At 41.7% G+C, this 24,409-nt stretch overlaps 1 protein-coding gene across 5 annotated transcripts in view; it reads right to left on the bottom strand.

Moving 5' to 3' along the window:
* SPAST (spastin) overlaps positions 1–24,004 on the bottom strand; it is a 49,960-nt gene extending 25,956 nt beyond the window's left edge. The window contains exons 1-7 of one of the 5 annotated variants that reach the window (XM_084828310.1): positions 22,995–24,004; positions 19,949–20,035; positions 17,289–17,372; positions 8,615–8,710; positions 2,455–2,642; positions 846–979; positions 430–523 (exon numbers count right to left, since the gene is read on the bottom strand). In XM_084828310.1, the coding sequence (XP_084684436.1) occupies positions 430–523; positions 846–979; positions 2,455–2,642; positions 8,615–8,710; positions 17,289–17,372; positions 19,949–20,035; positions 22,995–23,403 (1,092 nt within the window). In that variant the 5' untranslated portion in view covers positions 23,404–24,004. The remainder of the gene's footprint in view (positions 1–429; positions 524–845; positions 980–2,454; positions 2,643–8,614; positions 8,711–17,288; positions 17,373–19,948; positions 20,036–22,994) is intronic. The other 4 variants (XM_084828311.1, XM_084828314.1, XM_084828312.1 and 1 more) reach the window with 4 other exon arrangements.
* Between the last annotated feature and the right edge of the window lie 405 nt (positions 24,005–24,409).

Below are 24,409 nucleotides of genomic sequence, written 5' to 3'. Positions count from 1 at the left end.
AAGTAAATTAGAAGACAATAACCCGGTTCAGATATAAGGTGCGATGCCGGGCACATGCCAGGACCATTTTGAGCATTCAACTCCTGATCGGGGATTGCTGCGTAACAACCAAACCCAGACATTATAGGTTAATCACGGGTTAAACAACTCACAGTTAACCTCCAATTAGTAGTTAGGTTAACTGTGGGTTGTTTTACCCATGATTAACCTATAGTGTCTGGGTTCGAATGTCATGTGGCAACCCTTGATCAAGCTGATCAGGAGCTGAATATTCAAAAAGGCTGCGGAACATAACTGGCATGCATCACAGCAAATCGTGGGTTAAGTAACCCATGATTTGCCACTGTTATGTGATAAACTGGGGCTATTTGCACGTAACAGAAGCCTCTAAGGTGCAACATAAAAAATGACAGAAAACAGATTGCTTACTTCAGGTCTAAGTGAAGGAAGGATAACAATTTCTTGCAGCGCCTGCTTAGCCAGCTCCTGCCCAGCAATATCATCAAATTTGACAGATGGTCCACTAACAGATACAGAATAGCAATTAGGGCAACAATAGACGTTTCAGTCTTCTGGAGTGCAGCTGGCTAGTTTCATGCCCTTCATCTTTAAGGAGCCTATTACAATTATGAAATTATCCACGTTCATATTAAAGTGCTCAATTTCCTAGGAATATGTCTACATGTTTTATCTAGCCCTCCCAAGCCAAATTCTACTTTAAACTGATATAGAAAATTAATATGGGTTGGATTACTTGTACTATAACAAATATGCTTAGCTTTTCCTAAGTGGCAATGCAAAATATTAGCCAACCTTTATTAAAGCCAACCACTGCTGTTACTCACCTGTCTACAATTTCATTGAGAATAAGATTAGCAAGATTACTATCCACATTCCTAAAAATCTTCACGTCTTTCTTTTTTCGCACAGCAGTTGTAGGAGTAGAAGGCTTGTTGGCTCTATTATTTTTTGGAGTAGCCTGAAGAAACAATTGTTTCAAATATTTCAGTACTGGTTGAAAATTAAACTAGCTCGGTGCTTTTTTCTGCATAGTTTTTCACTCTGATATTCCTTAAGATGGGATGCCCAGGGCTATGCATAACATTCCAAATGCATTTGTACTGTAAGGCATAATCATTCATTCATTTTCTAGCCAATTTATTTTCAAACCCTTTCCTAATAATAACCCCTTGTATGAAATTTACATTTCCATCACCAAATAATGGGGTTGTTCACATGTCACAGTGGCAAATAATGGGTTAATTAACCCACAATTTGTGGGGACACATGGACCACGTAAGCCATGTGCAAACCAATTCCTGTTTCAGTGAACAACCTACAAATGCCCCATTCATAGGTTGTTAGTGTGATGTCTGAACCCAGGCACTCTGGGCTGTTTAAGAATTAAACAAGCCAGAGTTAACCCAAGAACAAATCATAGGTTGACTCTGGATTGTTTAACCTCTAAACAACCCCGAGCATCCAGGGTCAGATGTCATGCTAACAACCTAAGAACAGAGATTAGTAGGTTGTTTATTGAAACTGGAAACTGCTCACAAGCGTCCCCCCACAATTTGCCGCCATGACATGTGAACCAGGTCACTGTTGATGTTTTCTATGATTATCCAGCACAATTCCAAGATCTCTTTCCTGATTTTTCACCAGGAAAGGTAATGCCCAATTGAAAACTGTATGTACTGTTGTTCCAGGCGCCTACAGGCAAGCACCAGATGGCTGAAGCCAATCCCCACCCAATCCTTATATCCTGGGAGTAGATCCTTGGGAAGATCAGATCAACCTAGCACCACCAGCTACTAACTTCTAACACATGGGGCAGAATACAACTAATCCTCTTCACTGACAGAAGCCATCCCCTAGCAGAACGAGGAAGGATGTGATTTTCAGCAATTCCACCTTTCCCCCCGCCCCATCTGCTCCAGATATTCCCTAACTCTCCAGAGCAGAGTAGGGAGCTAAGAGGAAAGAGGGTATCGCTGAAAATTATGTCCCCATTCTGGTAGTAGATACTTTCCATCAGAATGTCCACCACTGGATACAACCCCATGATTTCAATCAATACAAGAACTATAAAAATAGAAATAGCACTTTTCTCTGGAAGATACTTTGAAATTACGAACATACAAAGCTCCCTTGTACTGAGTCAGACCACTGTCTCATCTAGCTCAATATTGTATGCACTGACTGGCAGTGGCTCTCCAGGATTTCAAACAAGGTTCTTTTCGAGCCCTACCTAGAGATGCTGGGGATCAAATTTGGAACCTTCTGCATGCAAAGTACGTGCTCTGCCATTGAGCTACAGAAATTATATTAACGCTCAGAAGTCCTTAAGCTCAAGGTCTCAATTGCCGTTTATAAAACACAGTTCCTCAATTTTTCTATTAAAGACAAGCTGACAAATAAGCAGTACACTGTGCATGAAGGTTACCACCTTACCTTCTGAGTTGAAGTTGCAGGAACAGTTCCCTGTCTAGGTACAGTAAAATTGGATATTCCACTATAACTAGGTGTCCTTTGGTGCCCTGAGAGGCCTATAGATCCAGTTTTTGCCACAGACTTTGAACGAGGAAGTGAGTTACTAGTGTGAGTCAGTGGATCCTTCTTTTTTGGAACAGCTCCACTTTCTACAAAAAGAAAAAGCAGGGCATATTCAAAAGAGTTAGTTGCGAATCTCCATATAGCTACTTAAAAATATCAAGATGCATCTTAATCAAATGTACTGCTTTACAGAATTTCTTCAGTCAACTTATATTCACAAATACGACCTATGTATGTTGATATTTTTCTTACTACTCATGGAGAATTTTTCAATGTGCATAGTTGGTATAATACTCCTGTAAATGGACAGAAATTAACACCACTGCTGGACCACCATTAACTCAGATTAGTTGTGTTGTTTTATTGCCACCTGGAAGTTAAACACAGCTGGTGACACAGCCTGTGCATTATCACAACTAATACTGTTGTTAATAACTTTTCTGGTGTTTAGTACCCTGAAAATAAGTTAAACCCCATGGTATGCATGACTGTTTCATTGCATAAGTTGTTTCATCTTTAAACTACTACAGCCTTCCCCGACCTGATGCCCTCTAGATATGCTGGACTAGAACTCCAACCATCCCAGTCATCATTGCCATTGATGGGAGTTGTAGTCAAACACATCTGGAGGGCATCAGGTTGAGAAAGGCTACACTACTTGACTTTTACATAGTACTTTAGAATATTCAATACGCTACAGAAATGTTACAATCCTTTAAGGGAGACACTTGTTTAAGGCCGTCTAATAAAATCATAGCAGAGGCAAGATTTGAACTGGGGGTTCCTGATTTAAAGCTGAGTCTCTTAGTCACTACAGTGTAGTGACTACACTGTACCAGTATGAGACAGGATATTTCTCATTGACCTCTTTAGCAATGATCTCTGTAGCATGCAAACAGTACTAAGATTTTAGAATAGGAAGAGGCTGCCAGAAATTCAACTGGATATGGCTAGTATCAGCCAAGCCCAACAACCTACACCTGACCATACAGCTATAGTCAGTAATGTATGAGAATTCATTTCAGTTCACAAGTCACTCAAAAATTGCCTGTTTGCAACCATGAATGTGAACAGGAACGCATATTCCCCAAAAATGTTCAAATTCCCAAACTTGCATTCCATTTGAAAAATGTGTACTTAAAAATAGACACTACATTTACAAAAAGGCACGCTTGCATTGATTTAGCACGCTTGCACTGATTTAGCACGCTTGCACTGATCTAGCACGCTTGCACTGATTTTTATCATTATCTGAATTGTGTTACGTGCTTAACTGAAAATAATCCTGAAATTCAGAATTTAAGAATAATTCAGCCTATGCCAACCTAAAGCAATTATTTTATTGGGCCTGAGTGAAATGAAGCAACATATGACATAGTATGCTTTACCTTTACCTAGTCACATTTTAGTCACTTCAGATTCCAGTGTAAAAGCTACCAATGAGAATATGAATTTAAAAAATTGTTTTCCTCTCAGAATGCCAGACTTGCTCTCCCTACTTAAAGGATATGTATCACTCTTCAATATGAAGTTTTTCAGGGTGGTTCACAAAGCATTAAAAAAGACGAAATAAAAACAACACTAAAGGAATAAACAGCAAACATTTTAAAAAATGGAGTTTAAAAAAAAAAAACAAACAACCACACACACAGTGATCTTTAAAACCTTGGAAAACCAAAAGGTCTTTGCAGGCAAAGACTCCCTGGAAGATTCCACAAGCTAGGTGCTAGAGCCAAAAAAGTTCTCCCGAATCACCACTCTCTTCACCTCACATGGTGAGGGTATCTGGAGAAGGGCCTCAGATACTACCATTAATACCCAGGCACGTTGATGTCAGAGAAGACAGTCCCCTTATACTGGATGTGCCTGATCTTGTCTGATCTTGTAAGCTAAGCAGGGTCAGCCCTGGTTAGTACTTGGATGGGAGACCGCCTGGGAATCAGGCTTCCTGCACTGAGCAGGGGGTTGGACTTGATGGTCTTGCAAGTGCCTTCCAACCCTATAATTCTATGATTCTAAGGTACCTGGGTTACAAGGAATCTAGGGCTATGCTTGAAGACAGACCAGAAGCTATTGTAGTTCTTTAAGTACTGGAGAAATGTATTCCTGAAGATTGGTCCCCATTAGTAGCCTAGCAGCTGTATTCTGAACTAACTAAAGCTTCTGGATAATCTTCCAAATGCAGCCCCACAGACAATGCGATGCAGTAATTATTCTGGAAGCTGCCAGAGCATGGATAACTCTGGACACACTATCTTTATCCAAAAGGGGTTGCAACTAGCACACCAGTCTCAGGGGATGAAAGGCACTCCATATCACAAAACTGGATCAATGAGTACCCCTGAACCATAGACCTGATCTTTTAGCAGGACTGCAATCCTACCCAGAACAGGTTGATCACCCCTTTCTAGACAAACCACCTTTCAACAGAACTTCCTTGTCAGGATTGAGCTTCAGTTTGTTGGCCTTCAAACAATCCATTATTGATTTCAAGAAAGAGTTCAAGTACTTCAAGTGCCTCACCTAAATTCAATGTAAAGGAGAGACTGTTCAGTGTTGTCTACATATTGGTAACACTCAGCTCCAAAACCTTGGATGACCTAACTCAACAGCTTCATGTAGATGTTAAAAAGAATGGGTGACAAGTAACACTGCAGGACCACATAGCATAAATGCCATGGGAACGAACAATAGCACCCCAGCACTTTCTTCTGGAATCAGCCCTCCAGATAAGAGTGGAACCACCATAATAGCATGCCCCCAACTAACAACCCAGACAGCCTATCCAAAAGGAGGAAACCATGGCTGAAGGTAACAAAGGCTGCTGAAGGATCCAGAAGAACTTAGGGTTGCACTACCCCTGTCCTTCAAGAAAAGATCATCTATCAGAACAATTAAGGCAGTCCGAACCAAAGCAGGCCAGAAATAAAATTAAAATGGATCCAGATAATTGCTTTCAACCAAGAGTAACTGGAGTTGTATGGCAAGCATCTGCTGGCACCTTCTGCCCAAGAAAGGGATACGGACTGGCCGATTACTACAAACCTCAGGGTCCAGGAAGGGTTTCTTCAGAAGCAGCCTCATAACTGTCTCCTTCAAGACAGCTAAGACTGCTCCCTCTAGTAAAGAGGCATTTATTACCCCCTGGATCCAGCCTTCTATAAGATGAAATAAGCCAAGAGCAAGGGTCAAGTAGTATGTAGTATGTACCCCCTCCATGCACCATGTGTACATCCTAACAATGCAAACACTAAAAACTCATCCCACAATGATGGAGTAAATCCTACTGTAGATACATCCACAGATTGAACTGCAGAACTAGTGAAATCCAACTCAAGGCGGATATGAGCAACTTTATCAAAGTGCATAGCAATGTCACAACAGGCTTCCAAGGACTCTGATGTCACCCTGTGGGCCAAACTGAAAGAGGCACTGAACAACTCAGAAAAGTTCAGCTGGAGAGTACTCAGGGATGTAATGACGGCATAAAGTACTACTTCTTGGAAGCCATCACTGCCACAAAGAAGGCTTGATGATGAGCTGTTATCTGTGTTTGGACAGATTCACTTTGAGATTTATGCCACTTGCATTCCAGTTGTCTCCCACTGTACTTCATTACCCCTAGCTCACTGGTAACCAGAGAGCAGACTGGGCTTTGTGCAAAGGCTTTTAGGAGGAAACGTTGCATAGGTGTAATTCACAAATCTGACTAGCAAAGGACACTTTTCCCCCAAGTTTTAACAGCTACTTCAACTATGATATAATCAAGATCAGCCTTCCCCAACCTGGCACCATGGCATTATGAGTGACACGTGTGTGTGTGTGTGTACACACATTATATTGTGTTATTGGTGGAAAGGCAACGAACATTTTAAAATAAAGTAACACACCTCCACACACAGTTTCAGAAGTGTGTTTTGGTTTGAAAAGAAGTGGAAAGTTAACCACTTGTGCACTGTACCGGCCAAGTGGCCATGAATCCCTCTAAAAAGAAACCTCTGTGCAAGACTGCCCCTCCCTCCCCAATGCCTTGACATTCAAGAACATTTTCTTTAGAAACTTCTCTCAGATGTGCAATTTCCTAGACCAGAACTCACTGCCATGCAGCCTGGTCAACATCCTTAATCCCGCTTAGGGATTTTAATATATTAAGCAGTATAAAATAATTATAATAAATATTTAAGTTGTACAGAACTAGGGAAAGCAGCTGCACTTAAGGTAACAGAGCAAACCGCATTTTCTTCTGCAGTGAGACTGCCCTGTTCCCACCTATCATTACACTTGCGCAATCATCACGCTCCTAATACAGCATGAGCGGGGAACCTGTTGCCCTCCAGATGTTGTTGGAACTCCAACTCCCACTGGCATGGCCAATGGTCAGGAATTACAGTAGATGGAGTCTAACAACTTTGGGAGACTCACAGGTATACCACAACCACACACACACACACAGCCATTTAATACAGGATCAAAGTGAGTGCCACTGTAGCACTATGGGAAAAGTTGCATACTGTTGCCCTAGAACAGGGGCAAGTAGAAGGAAGATCTGGATCGAAGGTAAATCACTGGGTTATCTGCAGTAGATTGGCAAGGATTTACCACTGTCAATAGTTTGACAATAGCAGCAACAAAAATGTTCCCCCCACCCCACTTCATTACACTGCTGAAATGGGGAGAGCTTGGGATAACCAGGAGTGGATTTTTCTGTGGAAGGACTGTGGTTCTGTACAGTTCTAGTACTCAGAACAAATTCCTGGACTCAGAATTCTTTAATTCTAAGTGTTAAAAGACTTTTGCACTAGGTCTCAGTTGGTGGATCTCAGGGATCTATTAAAAACAGAAGTAGTTTTTACTGTTTTACTTTTTATCACGTTGCCTGAAATCTGCCTGCTTCTTCTCTACAGAAATTATTGCCTATACACAGTCATATGCAGATACTTTAAGGAATACCAGTTACCATAATAGAGAAAAATGCCTGTTGCAGAAATATGTACAGGCACTCTTTAATCTGTTTTCAAGCAATGAATACACTGCACCACACTAAAGCAGCTAAAGCTAGCATACCATTGTCAAATGAAGCTTTGAGACAGATAACAAAGGTGAAAAGAGGGTATTTCTGCCCCAAAACTAACATGAGTTGTTGTTTTTTTAAAGACCTATAAAGCATCATTAGGAAAGGCAGGACAAAAATTTCATACACCAGACTTGTAAAGCAAAAATATTCACAAGAAACCATGCTTATGTTTTAGCACAGATTGCACATTTGACAGTATTTGCATAGCTCATCTGAAAGCATCTGTCTTACAAAGAGTGAAAATGACTGAAGTGACAAATTACAAAGTTAACAAGAACTGCTGGCAGAGAAGATACCTAACTATTTTAACTAAACCAGCTTACCAAACAGATCATGTACATTCATGATACAACAGGAACTTAAGCTTTCCTTTAATATTTAGAGCATACTTTAAGAATACTATGTGACAATAATTTCCCCCACACATATAGTCTTTAAGCAGATTTTCTCAAACATAGCACTCCTAATTAAATAAACAATTCTCTAAATTTCACTTGTGTGCAGCTTTCTTCTGTTATTCTAAGCACACTTTGTGACAAACAAGGCCGGTGAGCAATTTCCTCCAGTGGGAAGTATACACAAAATATTGCTTGGCTGCTTTTAACTGAGAATAGAATTCAAATAATCTTTATGTCCTCTGCTTTACAACCTATAAAATCTACCAGCTTATTTTTCCTGATGCTGTATGTTTTTCCAAACTGCTAAACTGCCTTTTAAAAGCATTAGAAATTTAGAGCTAATGTCTAGCCTTTGCAGCTATTTCATTTTAAAAAGCAAACTTTAAAGTACAAGGAAAGCAATTTAGCAAGAACAATATTAAGACAATTTTGAGGATGGAATGTACTTATACAAAATCTTTAAATAGAAAACATTTTAAAAATAGATTAGGAGCAGGCAATTTAGCACTGCATATTTTGTTTGTTATATGCTAGATACTGATAGACATCCCCCTAATTAATTAGGTGCTGGTAAAACCAAACCCACCTGACTGGAGATGTCCATTGCGGCATACCAGGTTAGTACTGTCACTACAGACTTCCATTTGCGCCTTGGGGATTTGCTTAACTGCCTGCATCTTCTCTATGCAACAAACAGAGGGGGGGGGGAAAGGACAAATAAAAAACAAAAAATGAACCAATGAAAGTTACGAACACTAATCACACCAAAATGACTTTGCCATCAGTTGACCTGATATGGAGTAAAGTTACAAAGCATATGTCTAATGTTCACAATGTTATGAAATTAGAAGTACATCTAATAAATGAAGTACTATTTTTTTAATGAAAAAATTGTGAACTGCAGTCAATAACTGAGTTAATAAGAAGCAAGAACAAAAGGCTGGTGGGGAACTTTTTAGTGCAGTATATGAAGACTTATGATGATCTTTATCTATAGAAAAGAGAGGTATGTATGGGAGACAGATAGTTTATAATCAATTGGTACAAATTGCAACTAGATCTTATATTAACCTTTGCTGGCAAATATTTGTGCATAAATACTAATCCATAAACAGCTAATGCTATTACACAAAATGTTTCAGCTAATTACAAGCTGCTTGACAATTTTATCAATTACACTGAGCAATAACTCTTTCTGGTCAGATTGACATCCTCAGATTATTAATAACTGCGCAATAAATATCACTACATAACTATTAAGAGTTAAATCTAACATCATGCTAGCAGACATCTGCTAATGCAATGGGACTTTCTCCCTCTTTCCTGCCCCCTGCACCACCTGAAAGTCTGCTCCAGAAGATTTCCCAACCCCCCAGAGCAGATTTTGAGAGTGTGCGGGTGGGTGAGGGAGGCAAGGGTAATCGCCCACCCCCCTGGTTCCACTGACAGAAACAGTTCCATCAGTGGAATGACACCACTAGATACAACCCTAAGTGTTTTAATAATTAAGAGGATATAGCATTACTGTATGATTAGCAGATTATGAGTCAGAATGATGAAGGCTTTCTGCCATTTCACAAGTATGATAATCATGATCTTGAGAAATAGTCTAAGAAATTCTGCAGCTTGTTTTCCCGTATTGTTTACAGTAGTCATTAGCTGTCACCTTTCTGAAGTAACTTAAAATCTCTTACTATCCTCCTGAACTTTATACAACAGCCTTTTGCATCCACACTTAACTAATATGGGGACTGGCAAGGCCATTTCTTTTAGAAAGTGAGGCCAACACACATTCTTTGAGGTACTTTGAACATAAAAACAGCTATTGACAAAAAGGAATAATTTTTCAATGCAAATTTGGATTACAACATGTATTCCATAATTACTGATTTTCACCATCTCAGCACATACAAATCATGTCTCCTTTCTGATTTTATTATGTCCGCTTATACACTTCCATATAAACGATTAGTGCAACATACCTTTAAGTAAAAAAAAAAAAAAGCCTTAAATGAAAAACAAATTCAGTTTGTAACACACAGGCCAAAAATACAGATTCCTACTCAAGAGCTCTTCCTAAAATCTTGAACAAAGATGGCTATCATACCATCCCCCCAAAATATATTTGTCCTTCCATATCTTAATACAGGCACATTTCTTGCACTTGTGCTGTTACCCAATTGTCTTTAATAAAAAAAATGACCTTCAGCAGTAGTAAATCATTCCATCGCACCTCAGAAAGACATATGTGCATGAAACATCCACATACGCTGCCATACTACTTAAAGTATAAGAGATTTGAAGCCAAACATGTGGCCAGTTATTTCTAAACAGTATGTGAAATGGAAGCTTCTAAAGCCCCCTTTGCTCTTCATTCTCTCACTACTCTCATTCTCCATCAACAGGATACAGCCCCTCCTCCATCTATGGAGGCTACAAGCTAGCTAGAACCATTGTTGGCTATTAACTGGGACCAGATCAGGAACATCTCACCATTGTTTAAGAGAGCTCCACTGGCTTCCAGTCCAGTTATGAGCACAATTCAAAGCACTGGTGCTTGCCTTTAAAGCCAAACAGCTTGGTACCTGGATACTTGAGCGAACATCTTATTCTCCCACAGCAACCTAAACATACACTGAGTATAATTTTGGAAATCTAATAAAAAATCATTAATCAGAGGCCATCATTCAGGTGCCCTTGCCATCAGAAATGAGGTGTGTGTCTATGTGGAAGAGAGCCTTTTTGGCTGTGGTACCTTGCTTATTTATGACACTCAGCTTGCATGGTGCCTAATGTCCTTTAGGCACCAAGCAAAGATCGTTTTATGGCGCTGGTTGTTAATCTCTCATATATTTTTTCCCCTATTATTATTTTTAGCACTGTCTTTTCTGTTTTTATTGTGCTTTTATTAGTTATTGTAAACCGCCATGGAAATTTTGAATTGAAGGCAGACACATTTTTTTAAAGTAACTTGTTATACCCTGATTCTCAAGGGCTTTGAATCCCCTTGATTCTCAATATTCATTCATGAGTGACTCCAAACAAAGTAATCTCTTGCTAGAATAGGCGAAACAGAAATTTCAAATGTTCCGTTCATCAGGAAAAAAAACCCTCCTCTTGCTAATCTCTAATAACTAATGATTGCATTCTACTCCCTAAAGAGGTGAGGCATGTGATCTCAGTCAGCTCTTTAATATTAGAGTCTAATAATGAATAAACTTTTCAGCAATAGCATCAAAAACATGTGATCAAACAAAACCACATTTCAAATTTTGTGGGCATATCAAAGGAGGAATATTCATTATCAGCCCCAGCATTTCAGCCAGTTAATTGTGAAATATTTAAGCAATCACTATGAAGCCATATCAGCAAACTCCTCAAAGTTAAATGAGGTTTTCTTCTATCACATCAAATTTCAACCAGATGGGGTCTGGTGTCTATAAACAAGGCATGTTTAAGTATGATGCTATGTTTGCTCTATACATTGGCCATTGCTAACATATGATATACAATAGTTGACAACTCTCCTAAAGTCCTATTAATAAAAGCTTCAATATGAATTCTAAGAAGTCCAAGGCAGTTTCCCCCAAATATAGTGCATAGTTAAAGTTAATAGTTTTCAGGCCTGTATATAGCCCTGACCTTCAGGCTACAAAAGCATGCTTAACTTGAGAGTAAGTCCTATTGAATTCAGTGAGATTTTTCTGAATAGAGATGCATAGGTTCATGCTGTCAAGGGTCTATTTTCTGGCATAGGAATCTTAATACAAATTTATTCCGAGAGGTAGCCATGTTAAGTCTTCTGCAGCAAAAATGAAACAAAGGCACCTTAACACCTAGCTACAACTGCAACCTTCACTAGGACCCTAAATTACCCTAAGCCCCCATCTCAAGAAGAAAGGAGCAAGAGTAAGTGGGAGCCTTCCACAAAAATAGCAAACGTTAAATTTAATCTATGTCTTGGGGAAAAGGGGGCTTTCCCCCTCCCCACATGCAACTGAAGGTGGAAGTGAAGAGGAGTAGAGGAAGGAAGGAAGGAAGGAAGGAAGGAAGGAAGGAACAAGAGGTATGGGTCTAGCTTAAAGGAATGGCCACTTAAACTGGACATCTCATACATAAAAAGACAACTTATATTAACTCAGCACATAGTACAGCTATATAAGTTCTCATTCTTGTAAAGTCCTCTCTTTCAAAAAAAGAGGTTACATATTGTCAATGGCCATCAAACAGTTAGTTAAAAGAAGTTCTATACCAACCATAATGCTTTACTTAACTTCAAGTACTTACATCCATCACTCATTTTTTCAAATATTTAGTAAGCTCTGGTCTAAACTAGATGTAACATGCAATTGATTGCATGTACGTCTTAAACAAAAAACAGTATCAGGAGGCTGCAGGTTTGAGTGGAGGTATGGTTGGGGGAAAGCTGCTTAACACTTCCCCCTATGGCCGTTTTTCTGGGCAGTCAGTACAGCTGGAGGGAAGGTTTATAATTCTAAGCAAAAAAATAGCCAGAGGGGAAGCGTTAAGCACTCTCTCCAAATGCCATTTCTCTATTCACATTTGTAGCCCCATGAGGCTGCTTTTGGTTACAGCAGGGTCCCCAACCCTTTTGGCCCATGGGCACATTTGGAAATATGAGGAACTGTCAGAGGCCCAACAAAACAGCTGCTATGGAGGACATGGCTAGTCATAAAATGGCTGCTGGGGGAACTGGCTAGTCACAAAGAACAATTTTCTCAAGAAACTGAGTACATGGCAGAGATTAGGCTTGAACTGCAAACACACATGGCTGTGGGGGGAGAGACATTCAAATTGTATGCCATGTCTAGTATGGCTCTCTCTTTTTCTTGACTGTGAACAGCAAACTAGAAAATCTGGAGAATGCACAAATAATACTTATATTTTATGGGTAACATTTGCTACAAATCAAGGCCATTTAAGGGGAGCCACATTAATTTCTTCCAAGCACCAAAATAAAGCCCAAACCCATACACCCAAATGTAAGTGGGAAACACACGACACTTTTCAATTCAAGTCCAAGTCTTGCAGCCAAATCGTATGCATGTTTACTTGGAAGTAAGTCCCACTGAGTTCAATGCAACACACTCCACAGTAGGCAAGCCTGGCTAGAATTGTAGCCTTAGCTTCTTACTCAGTTTTAGAAATTGACTGGCTAGAAAATAGTACAGCAATTTACCCTTTGAGTTTAGAAACTAGAATGGAAATACAAGTCTGAATTCCAAATGTACCATATTGAGAGTGGAAATCATTATTTGCAATATCATTATTTAAAGCAATTTACAGCAATTATTTAAAGCATTATTTACAGATTTTGAACATTTAGGATTAGAAAAACTAGGCCTCTTGGTCTCTCCCCTGCCCCCCATCTAGAACAGACTAATTTCAGATGACTTTCCAAAATACAATATGATTTCAATTCCTAAAATTGAAAAGCCACACAAGACTGCACATGTTACATAGGAAGCCCACTACAGAAAGAAAAACCTAGCTGCTGCTTGTAATTTTATTAATATAGTGCACAGATCTACAGGGCGCTTTACAGAGTAACACAATCAGACAGGTACCCATCTTGAAGACCATACAATCTGAATGTAGACATTGGGAGGAGGAGGGGGAAGGCAACAAAGGGAGGGGAGGGAGGGGCAGAGGATGAGTAAATTATGCTGGGTTTGGTTCAATTGGTATAAGCCAAAGGCTTCACACAAGAATTGGGTTTAGAGCAATTAGAAGGGAGAGTGTGATGACAGTAGAGATTTGACAGCCTGGGGAGTGGGAAAGTTTATTCCATTTCCACAAACCTACACATACCCAGGGCTTTGTTTTCAAATTTTCTAATGAAAAAATTGGAAATTTGGGGGGACACTGAAAAAACCCTTATATTTCTCTTTTGGAGCAAAATGCTTTAAGGTTTTACTCAAAATGTGTAGCATGAAGTTTTCTATGTTAGGAGATCTACAACATTAGAGAATTCCTGTGTATACTGTAGACATATATAACACATGGATTTCTTCATCTAGAAGACCCTGCTATACTCATGACAGTTGCATACAGAGTCTTCGTTTTCTTGGAAGTTGTTGCTTGCAGATTTTCTGAGGACATAGGGGACTGTGGGGGGAGGGAGGATTTGTTGAATATTGCCTCCTCCTCCTCTCCCCTTCAGCCAGCAGCAAAGCTCCACTAGCTCAAAAGCCTTCCATCTGCAGAAAGATTTTGCTAGATCCAACCCATGGTCTCTGCCTCTGTATTTGTACTGTATTTTTCTTGAGTTTATGGTTTTGTATTGTGGTTTAAATTGCTTTCGGTCCCTCCAAGTAGTGCACAGGCACTAGGATGGGATATAAACATCTAAATAAAATAAAGAAATAGATAAAATCTATGTGCCCTAAGGGAGAGCAAAAGTGAGGAAGGCCAGGGAACACATGCCATTAGCTCCTGAAGAGACCTTCAAACAGCCTGAAGGGACTATATTCTGTTGTTTACTGGGGATTTTTTGGTAACATTTGTTTCAGTATTTTAAAATTGTAAACCGCCTTGCATACCTTGGCAGAAAAGCAGTATAGAAATGTATTGAATAAATAAATACAGGTTACAAAGAAACAGGAGGAGGTGCAAGTTTTTGTGCGTTTTTGTTTTATTTTGCTCTGTGGCAAACCCTGCTTCTGCATTCATGTCTATATTGTAGCTGTGCATGTAACAAGGCCAGTTGTCCCAGGCTTAAGGCAGGTTGGCCATTTTGTTTTAGGTTTCTAATGCTCCTGGCATGATTATTCAATTAAATGTTTGTTTGGTGCTTTTGCTTAAGGCTTTCCCCCTCTTTCTGCACACTGAAACTGGCTGAAGGTGGGATGAGAAAACAGCTCCTTGACTGACACATAGGCCAGTCAATCAGCTCTGTGCACAGTCCTGCTCCTAGAAGAACAAAAGTTCCCTTCAGATTGGCTGCCTCCTGTGCCAATCTAAGGAACTTACTTTCTTCTAGGATCAGGGCTGGGTCCAATACAGATTGTCACCAGCTGATCGGTGCTGTGCAAATCTCGCTTTTCCTCAAACAGGAACATAAAGGTGCTCCTATGCCTGGGAAGAAGATTTCATGTCTGCCACAAATGCAGTGAGTGTGCTTCCACAAAGAACACACCACTGGTTTTTAAAGTCTGTATACAGCCTTAACTACCTTGATTTCAAGGAATTCAACCTGTCTTCAGACAGACTGAAACAAGTGAACTCGGGCAACATGCATGAGTTACAATTTTACAACATCTTAACTCCTCCAATCTCAATAGAAACTAAACAAAACTAAGGTTATGGGCTGGCAACCGCTATGTCTTAATTAAAGCTCCTGCAAATGTGCTGTCAGTTCCCTGAAAACGTGCTGTTCCTTGCCCCACTTCACAAAAGTGGAATAAACCATGAAAGGAATTAATTTTCCCCATGCAAGTTTTCTGTTAAGCCCTTTCCATGCCTAGTAAATGAAGAGGGAGTCCTGAGCCAAAACTACACAGTAGTAGCCCACCTACAGCTCTGCCTACACTGTGTAAACCATATCACACAACCAAAGTAAGGAAGAGCTAGGGTATTTAATGTCATCACAAAACAATGCAGGTTGCTTCCATTCAATCCAGCACAGTGTAAATTAGCTGAGCAACTGCTACCAGTTTTATTTTGCTTCTCTCAATGTGCAAGTTGGTTTAAAGCAGCAGTGGGGAACCTGTGGCCTATGAGGTTCCCCAATCCGGCCCACAAGGCATTCCAGGAAAGCTGGACAGCTCTGTACTTCACCTGTCCCATGTCCAATGCAGGAAGGCACAGGGCAGGTGAAGCTGGCTGTAACTGAGCCTGGACCCAGAGAAGCAGGTCCTCCAGAAGCAGGCCTAGTCAGAGCTTCACTTGCCCCACATTATCTCTAATTGGTGAAGATGTGGAGTGGGCAAAGCAGGCACGGAGACAGCACTTCTTCGAGGAACCAGCTCAATGCCTTGCATGCTGGCAGTATCCCCACCCACTTTGGGCCATGACCCCACCCACAGCAAGCATATGGCCAGCATGAGACTTCCCCATGGGCAATCCGACCTCTGGGGACACAGTAGTTCCCCACCCTGGGTTTAAAGGACTCCCATTTATGTTCATCTTTGCTTTCGGTGCTCCTAAAACTACTGTCAGTTATGAACAAACAGCCCATTCCTAAGCTCAGGATGTATTTTAGAACGGTCTATAGTTTTGAATTAAGACTCCAAACAATCAGTCTGTTCAACAATTCAACACTTTTCATCAATATGCCTGATTTATAGTTAATTTTTATTTTTTTTACCTTTAACTTCCACAGAAGGCTCTTCTATGTCTGTTCCACTGCTAAATTTCCCCTTTATGCTGCCCTCCACTAAGGCTGCGATTTTATGCACGTTTAGACAGAAAAAAAGTCATACAACTCCCAGGATCCCCCAGCCAGTGGGGGATGCTGGGAGTTGTATGAATTTTTTCTGTCTAAACATGTATATGATTGCTCCCTAAGGGCACAATCCTATGGGGATAGGCAACCGCCTATCCAATGCAGGGCAGGAGAAGCACGGAGGGAATCGTCCCCTCTGTGCTTCAGCTGCCCCGCATTTATGGCTAGACAGCCGATTTCGGCTGTCTAGCTGCGGGAAGGCAGAGTGGGGGAGGAGGCTGCTGGATGACACACAGGATGTCTCGTACTGGCATTTCCACCGTCCCCACCCCGGAACATCCCGCAGAATGCCCCGTTTCTCCACTCCGCGCTCCTCTTCCAAGCACAGAGCACGGGGCCATTCTGAGCTGCCTGCGAGGCAGCGCGGAAAGGGGGGGAAGGTCGGTTCCTGGAAACCCACATATCCTGTGGCCATCTAACCACTGACTAGTGGCCATAGCATTCCTCCCTTAATATACCAGATAAATCTTAACTTTTTCAAAGAGCAGATTAGGCTCTAGCAGTGTCACCCTACATTTCTAGTTTCTGATTTTTGCAGTCTAGATTCTAGTTTTTACTACATCTCTTTTAAACTACAAAAAAAGCCAAACCCTGACAATACTCTTGTATCTGTGTTAGTGTACCCACAAGCTCTATGCAGTTAAAATCTAATACTGAGATGCTCTTTTCAAAAAGTAAAAATTCAGAAGGCTCTCAAGTTATTTTTTTCTTTCCATCAATAAAAATTCTTAAATATATGCATTGTGTAACTATAATTTCTACAGTTTTCTAAAGTAACAATATTAAGTAGTACCTAACAGCTGCAAACGGTCCTTGGCCATTGCCAAATTTGTCATCATTTTAGACTGGAGACGGCGAGCTCGTTCATAATGATCTCCTTAAAGAGAAAGTTAAATATTCAGGAACAGTTACAACAGCAATGTCTGTCCTATACTCTACCAAAAGAATTTGAAGGAAATATCAAAATTAAGACTGACTTAAGACATGAATGCCTCTAGAAGTGACTGACGTGACACAAACCTTCCATGATGCTCTGCATGGTTATCTATCATTACAAGTCTGTACATGCTCTTCTCTCTTTAGGGACGGTTGCACATATGAGGGAGGGATGCAAATGAACTCAGTAATAAGAGAGCATGTACATACCAGTTATGTTTCTTTGCTATATGCATAATTAGTTTGTTCCTTATATGCATTTTCTACTTTCTCTTAACATTTCAAAACATGTGCTTAATTCTCCCTGGTGGAAATCAATGATACTTCAAAATGCTTATATTTGACCCCAAGATACTTTAATTAAAAATATAGTAAGATATTAATGTTAATCATTAGCCTCCTCACACCTACATTGCAATTTTAATATATTGGTTGAGCTAATTTAGTATAAATCTCATGCCTTCTGGCATCAAAAATAAACTTGTATTTGAAATATTAATCTTTCTTTTAAGAGCAAAGACAAAAATGTCAATACCAGGGTATCTAAATGAACTTGAAGCAAAAAATCTGACTGAAATGTTATTCCCGCCCTGCCCTCAAAGAACAACAAGATGAACCATCATCAGAAAAGCTCAGTGGAATCACAACCATAACTAAACCAAAATATACAGATTCACGCAGGCCAGCATCAAGGGTAGGCATGGTTGGGCACCTGCCAAGGGCCCAACCCCAGCAGGGGCCCACTGACAAAACCACCCCTGGAGTTGCTCCTCCTCGTCACCATTCCAACTTGCTTGTTCACCTGCCTTGCACTCTGGCCCAGACAATGGTGGTGGTGAGAAGGAGGAACAACAGATGCCACTGCCTATTTGTTCACTGGCTCTCTGTCAAGCAAACAAATGGTAGCAACAATGAGAAAGAAGATGAGGAGCAATAGGAGCTGATGACAATGATGATGAGAAGACAGACTCACTGAAGAGGGGGGCGAACTGAGGATATCTTGCCCAAGGGCCCTCAAAATTCCAAAGCCAGCACTGGATCCATGTTATCCATTCAAAATAAATATTCAACTAAAAACAGCTACTGGACAGTACACTCACTGGGGGGTTCAGATGACCACAGGAGGAAAAGAAATCATTGTGGCTTCTTCCTCCAACCCTATCGGTTACATAATTATCCATGCTGCAGTGCAGGTTAGCATGTTGTCCAAACCCAGCTTGTGGTGCAGTGGAGGGCTTCAAACTCACCCTACAACCCCTACTGCACGCTGTGGGTTGTAGGGTTGGTAGGAAGCCACCCCTGCCATGCTGCGTTTGGATGACACACCAACCCACACTGCAGCGCAGGTAATTAGGTAAATGGTACATGGGGGCATGCATGTAAATGGTGCATGGGGAAAAGCCATGATGGCTTCTTTTCCCCCCACGATTGTCCGAACCCAGACACTATCCCCAACCACAAACGAACCACAAACACATAAGTACAGTATCCAGGAGAACTTTTATTCTTTCTGCATTTTCCTAGTCTTCTGCACTCTGCTCTTTTGAAGAGCTAAGAGGCAAAAGACATGATGAAGACCAGGTGGAGATAGTGGAAAAGGACACCTGGACACTGCAGAGTTCTTCTCCCATGCTTTAGCTCTTGTTGACACTTATTTGTGCTCCAGCGTGAAGGCCAATACGTGCAGAGACTATCCATAAGGAAATCTCCTCGTTCATAAAGCTTCCTTTTGGATCATCTGCATTTGTGGCGCTTAGGACTACAATGTGTTAGGCTGTACAAAGTGAAGCAGCCTCTCAGTGTTCCAAATAGTTCCTAAAAGCTAAAGCTGCAATCATGATAACCTATCCACATTTTGGATAGAACATTTATATTCTAAACCATGGTTTATGATTGTCCAAACTGGGTTTAACACTGTTTAAGATTGATACCTAGACAATTAGAGCCATAAATTTGTTCCATCCCACTTTGCAAATCGGCATCATTTAACAAGAACAGAATCAGGATCAGTTCAGGACACGGTGTACCGGTCAGATATTCAGTCTTTTACTGGCCTGAAATAGAATTAATCTAGTATAATTTAAGGCAAACCTTAACCACAAGGTAAACAAATTACTACTAGACTTGTCAACTTTTCAACCTGTTACTGTAGCTGTGCCTTTAACAGCTTGTTGTGTAGGCATTGGAAGGGGATAAACTTTATTTCCATACTGTGGAAAGCTTCACATGCTAATTTCTGCACATCACACTACTGGTATAGGCATAAGAGGAAGCTAACATTCCTTTCTTCCTATCAGTTGGTAATCCTGTTATCAAATACACACAAAGCAGACAGCAAGTAACCTCAGGAAAACTTATTTGGCACAAGAACATGGCAATATGGCTAGATAGTTTTTTTTTAAAAAATCTACACAAAAAGTGTTAAACTAGATGTGTTTTGCTGAATTGTTCCATCCCCCCCTCCAAACTGTTTTTTCACTCAAAATTTTTAAATTATGCTCAAACACGGCAGCTTACCTTGACCAGTAACTAGTACAGCTATTCCTTTCTCTAGTTCTTCAATCCCCTTTCTGTACCATTCAACAGCTTGTTCCTTTTGTCCTGCTGAGAAAAAAGTTGGTTGCACTCTTTTCATTATGAAAAAGCACGTAATCAAAACTACAAACACCGTACGGAGTCTGTGTAACTGTGCTGCAGTATACAAGATGTGAAAGATCTAGTCAAAGAGCACTCCCAGCTACCTTAACAACAAAAAGGTGTTATGGCACTCAGGTTTACCAAAATAACCATCAAAATTTCCCAGTATTAAAGTTTGTTGAACAAACAGCATAACTGCAAAATATTTGCACGGAAGCCAGCTACACTTCAAGAAATACATAGAATTTTTTTATATAGTGCTTTTGAGTGCTGCATGAGCTTCATACACATTATCTCAGCACAGTAGCCTGCAAGAGAGGTCCACAATATCCCGATATGCAGTTGAAGAGCTGACATAAGAGATAGTGAGTATACTAAGACCATTAACAAGTTCATTACTAGTGTGACATTACAACTGATGACTTTCAGATTCAGAAAACACATGCTGTTAACACTACTCTGGCTGCTTTCACATACTATAGAAGTATTTGGATAGAAAAAGAAAATTTGGAACTTAAGAGGGAGTGAGGAGCCAATGAATCCACACTGGCTTTTTAAAAATTAGTTCAGATAAAGCACCAACAGATTAACACCCAGAAATAACAGAATCCACGTTAGAAGGACCAAAGGCTGCCCATTCCAGTCCCACACAGGAATAGAAGGCTAGATCACCATGGGCCATGAATTTAGATCAGGAATACCATAGAAAAGCACCTGTAAAGCAAATAGCTCAAAATGGCTTAAGCAAGTCAAGCCACAAAAAAAAGGGAGAAAACCACAACTAAGCAGGGTAATTAGCAAGTCCTGAGAATGCCTTCCAAGCAACAAATCAGATACTGAACTGAACATTAAAAGATTCTTCATAAGCAAAATATAACTGTATACTGAGCCAACATGTTAGAGCACTCTTTCGCAATGCGGTGCCCTCCAAATGTTTTAGACGTCAACTGCTACCAGCTCCAATCAGCATGACCAATAGTCAAGAATCCTGGGAGCTGTAGTCCAAAATATCTGGAGGGCAACATGGTGGGGAACACTGTGTCAGAGTGTCATACTAGGGTTGGGGAGACCCAGGTTCAAACCCCACTCAGCCATGAAGTTTACTGGGTGATTTTGGGCCAGCTACACACTCTCAGACTAACCTACCTCTCAGGGCTGCTGTGAGGATAAAACAGGCAGGGGAGAGAACTATGAGATTGTCCTGAGACCCTTGGAAGAAGGGCGGGATAAAAAACAAATCTGATGCTCCAGAGGAAAATGGAAGTGGCATACAACTGTGGTATTACAGCAGAAACAAGACATCTTTCATAAGTGTATCCAATTCTGTCTGTAAGGTTCATGTTCCCCAACAACTCTTAAAAAAGCAATATCAGACTTAGTTTGTTTTTATACATACGTTGTTCTAATGCTAAAATGTGTGTTCAGAAATAAGTAACACTAAATTACTGCTTGACACCAGAGTATAAGTTTTGCATGTAAAAGGCCCCAGGTTCAATTCCTGGCATCTCCAGTTAAAAGTTTCTTAAAGTTTGAGAAAGACCTATGCTTGGAGAACCACTGCCAGTCAGAGTACAAGACAGTACAGGGCTAGAATCAACTAATGTCTGACTCAGTATAAATCTGATTTAAATTAAAAAGTGATTTTTATTTTTTATTTTAAAAAACATTAAAATTTTCTCTTGGCCTGCAACACATTTACATTGTGGAGTTGTTACTGGCTGAAGACATTTAAAAGAATCTAGATTTTAGATAACAAGTTTCTAAAAAGCTTCTATCAATGGCTCATCTTTGGCCCAGAGCATCACTGTCAGAAAACATGAAATTACTCCTTTGTAAACTGGCAGCACAAGTCGCAGCCTGTAATTCTGAATTTGGTTCACATAGTTTCTCATAAGACTAGCAACTCCTACTTAGGTGACTGTACCAGCACAACAGTAACCAAAAAAGAAAAAGAAAAAAAAGGCCATTCTGGATAGCTTGCCTCCATATTCTACAGGTATTGTTTTTCCTCCTCCGCATTGCCAGCCACGGAAATAATCTAAAACCTTAGAAACTTAAGTTTGACATGCAGTATAGACAAGATAGCAAAAGAACCCAGGGGGATTATGTGATGAAACCCCAGAAGTACAAGCTGAACCCGGAGAACAAAGAGACTAATGGAGTAGCACAAAGTCCCTTTCAGATCCACAGAGCAAACCCGCCCTCAAATGGACTCCACCCACAAGTCCTTCATGTCAACATCCTTCACACATATGAGCCCTTGGGTTCCATACAGTGTGAATACACCACCAGTCTTGCCTCTCTGGGGCCATAAACCCTCCTAAATCCCACCCACCCCCAATTAACTACATAATAGCAACCGTTATGTACTCATATCGAACTAACAAGATACATTCAAAGGCTGTCTGCACGCACAACCCCAACACAAATTAAAACGACACAGAGATTGAAAGGAGGAGCCCAAAAACCGCTCTTCAACCACCTGCGTTGAGAACACAAATGAGCGGCTTAAGAGAAGAAATAGGGCATCCGCATCAAGCGATGTAGGCCAGGTGTGAGGGGCTAATAACGGGGACGGCTCCTTCAGCCCGGTCTTGACTCGTCACTGTCGGACCGCGTTTAAAAGATGGCTAAGACGAATTCGCGAACAGCGAGCCTACATTATGAGCTGACAAGCGTGAGGCAATGGTGGCCGAGCGTCGCAACCAGCGTCGGTCGAACTGAAGCCCCATTCCTTTCGATGGTTCTGCTCTAAGGAGGGCGGACACTGGAAACCACCCCGAGGCGTCTTCCCCGCGCCCCCCGCGCCCTGCTCGCTCGCACCGCCCCCGCCCCCGCTTCTCTCCAGCTGTCCGCCGCGGGGACCACGACCAGCTGCTCTGCTTCTCCCGCCGCTGCCGGAGCCGTCCACCTCCCGCAGACCTACCCGTCTCATCTTCATCGATGCGCAGCGCCGTGGAGATGCACTCGAAGGCGCGCTTGTGACAGGCTCGCACCTTCTCGGGGGCATCCCCGGCGGCCCCGGCCCTGCTGGTGCCTTTGGCGGCTGCCATGAGCGCCCCGCCGCGGGAGAGGCGCTCGCAGAGCCAGGCGAAGAGCAGCCCGAGCTGGAAGGCCAGGAAGCGAAGCAGCGCGAAGGCGGCGAAGAGCGGGTACGAGAAGTAGTAGAGGTTCCGCTTGTGAGGGGAAGCCGCCGCCGCCGCCTGCTGGTGGTGTTGGGCGGAGGGAGCCGGCCCGGCCGCGGACGAGGGAGAAGGGGAGGCCCCGGCGGCCCGCGTCGGGGAGCTGGAGGCGGCGAAGCCCTTCTTCTTCCCTCTCCCGCCCGGAGAATTCATTCACCACCGCCGTCGCCATAACCCGCTGCCAGGGACTGACAACAACCACCCGCGCGGGCCGGCCATAGCAGAGGCTACGCCCCTTTCGCTCAGCTCCGCAATCACGCGCGCACGCGCGGGAACCGGCGCAGCACCCTTCCCGAAGAAGGAGCGCCTTTCCCCGGCCGGAGCGCGATTGTTAATTTGCGCCTGCGCGAACGACTGAAGCGACAATAGGGGGCGTGGTCGACAAGACAGGCGGTAGGGGAAAAGGGCGAGGAGACCAGAAAACTACCAACCCCATCACGCAATGCTTCACACAATTATCGGAGGTGTTGATTGGCCGTATAGAGCCAGCCTTTTTCTCCCACTTGCTAATGCTCCCCCCCTTTGTATGGAAGCGTTGCATCCTGGGCAATGTAGTCAGTAGTAACGCATTGCGTAATGGGAGTTAGACTCTCTGTCGCTTGTCGGAACGTCAGGCTCAGAAAGACGCTTGCGTAGCAGCTTCCTACCATTGGTTGAGCTGTTTGATGCATGCCACGAATTGTATATTAAAACTGTAAATCGCATTGAAGTCAGTGTAACTTACTTTTGAGTAAACATGTTTAGGACTTTACTGACCATCAGGGTTGTTTGTTTGTTTGTTTTTTCTCCTCCTTCACTTAACGGGAGACCCGTATTCTAGAAACATAGATTTAGGACTTAGTTGAGACAAGGGATTTTTCTCCTTCTATGAAGATTTATTTATTTTTTATTCGATTTGGATCCCACTTTTCAACAAGAAAATGGTGCTCAAGGCAGCAGCACCCAACCCAACAGACCAGCAAGATTGCGTTATTGACCATTATTACTGTAGAGAATGGCCACTGTACCTATCTGATATACATTTGAGCTTTGCATAGAAAACTTACGGACTGCCTCCTGCATTTTTTGGCCCTGCTGTTTCCATTTTTTTTCTTTATACTGTGGTAAGAGTCCAAAACTGGACTTAGAGGTCCGTGGCCAGCTGCCCTCCAATTAAGCT

Source organism: Heloderma suspectum, chromosome 1, assembly GCF_057233095.1.
Source record: "Heloderma suspectum isolate Gila_16-S chromosome 1, 16-S_ref, whole genome shotgun sequence".
In the NCBI taxonomy this organism is placed as follows: Eukaryota; Metazoa; Chordata; class Lepidosauria; order Squamata; family Helodermatidae; genus Heloderma; species Heloderma suspectum.
This window is presented reverse-complemented; position numbering and strand designations above follow the sequence as displayed.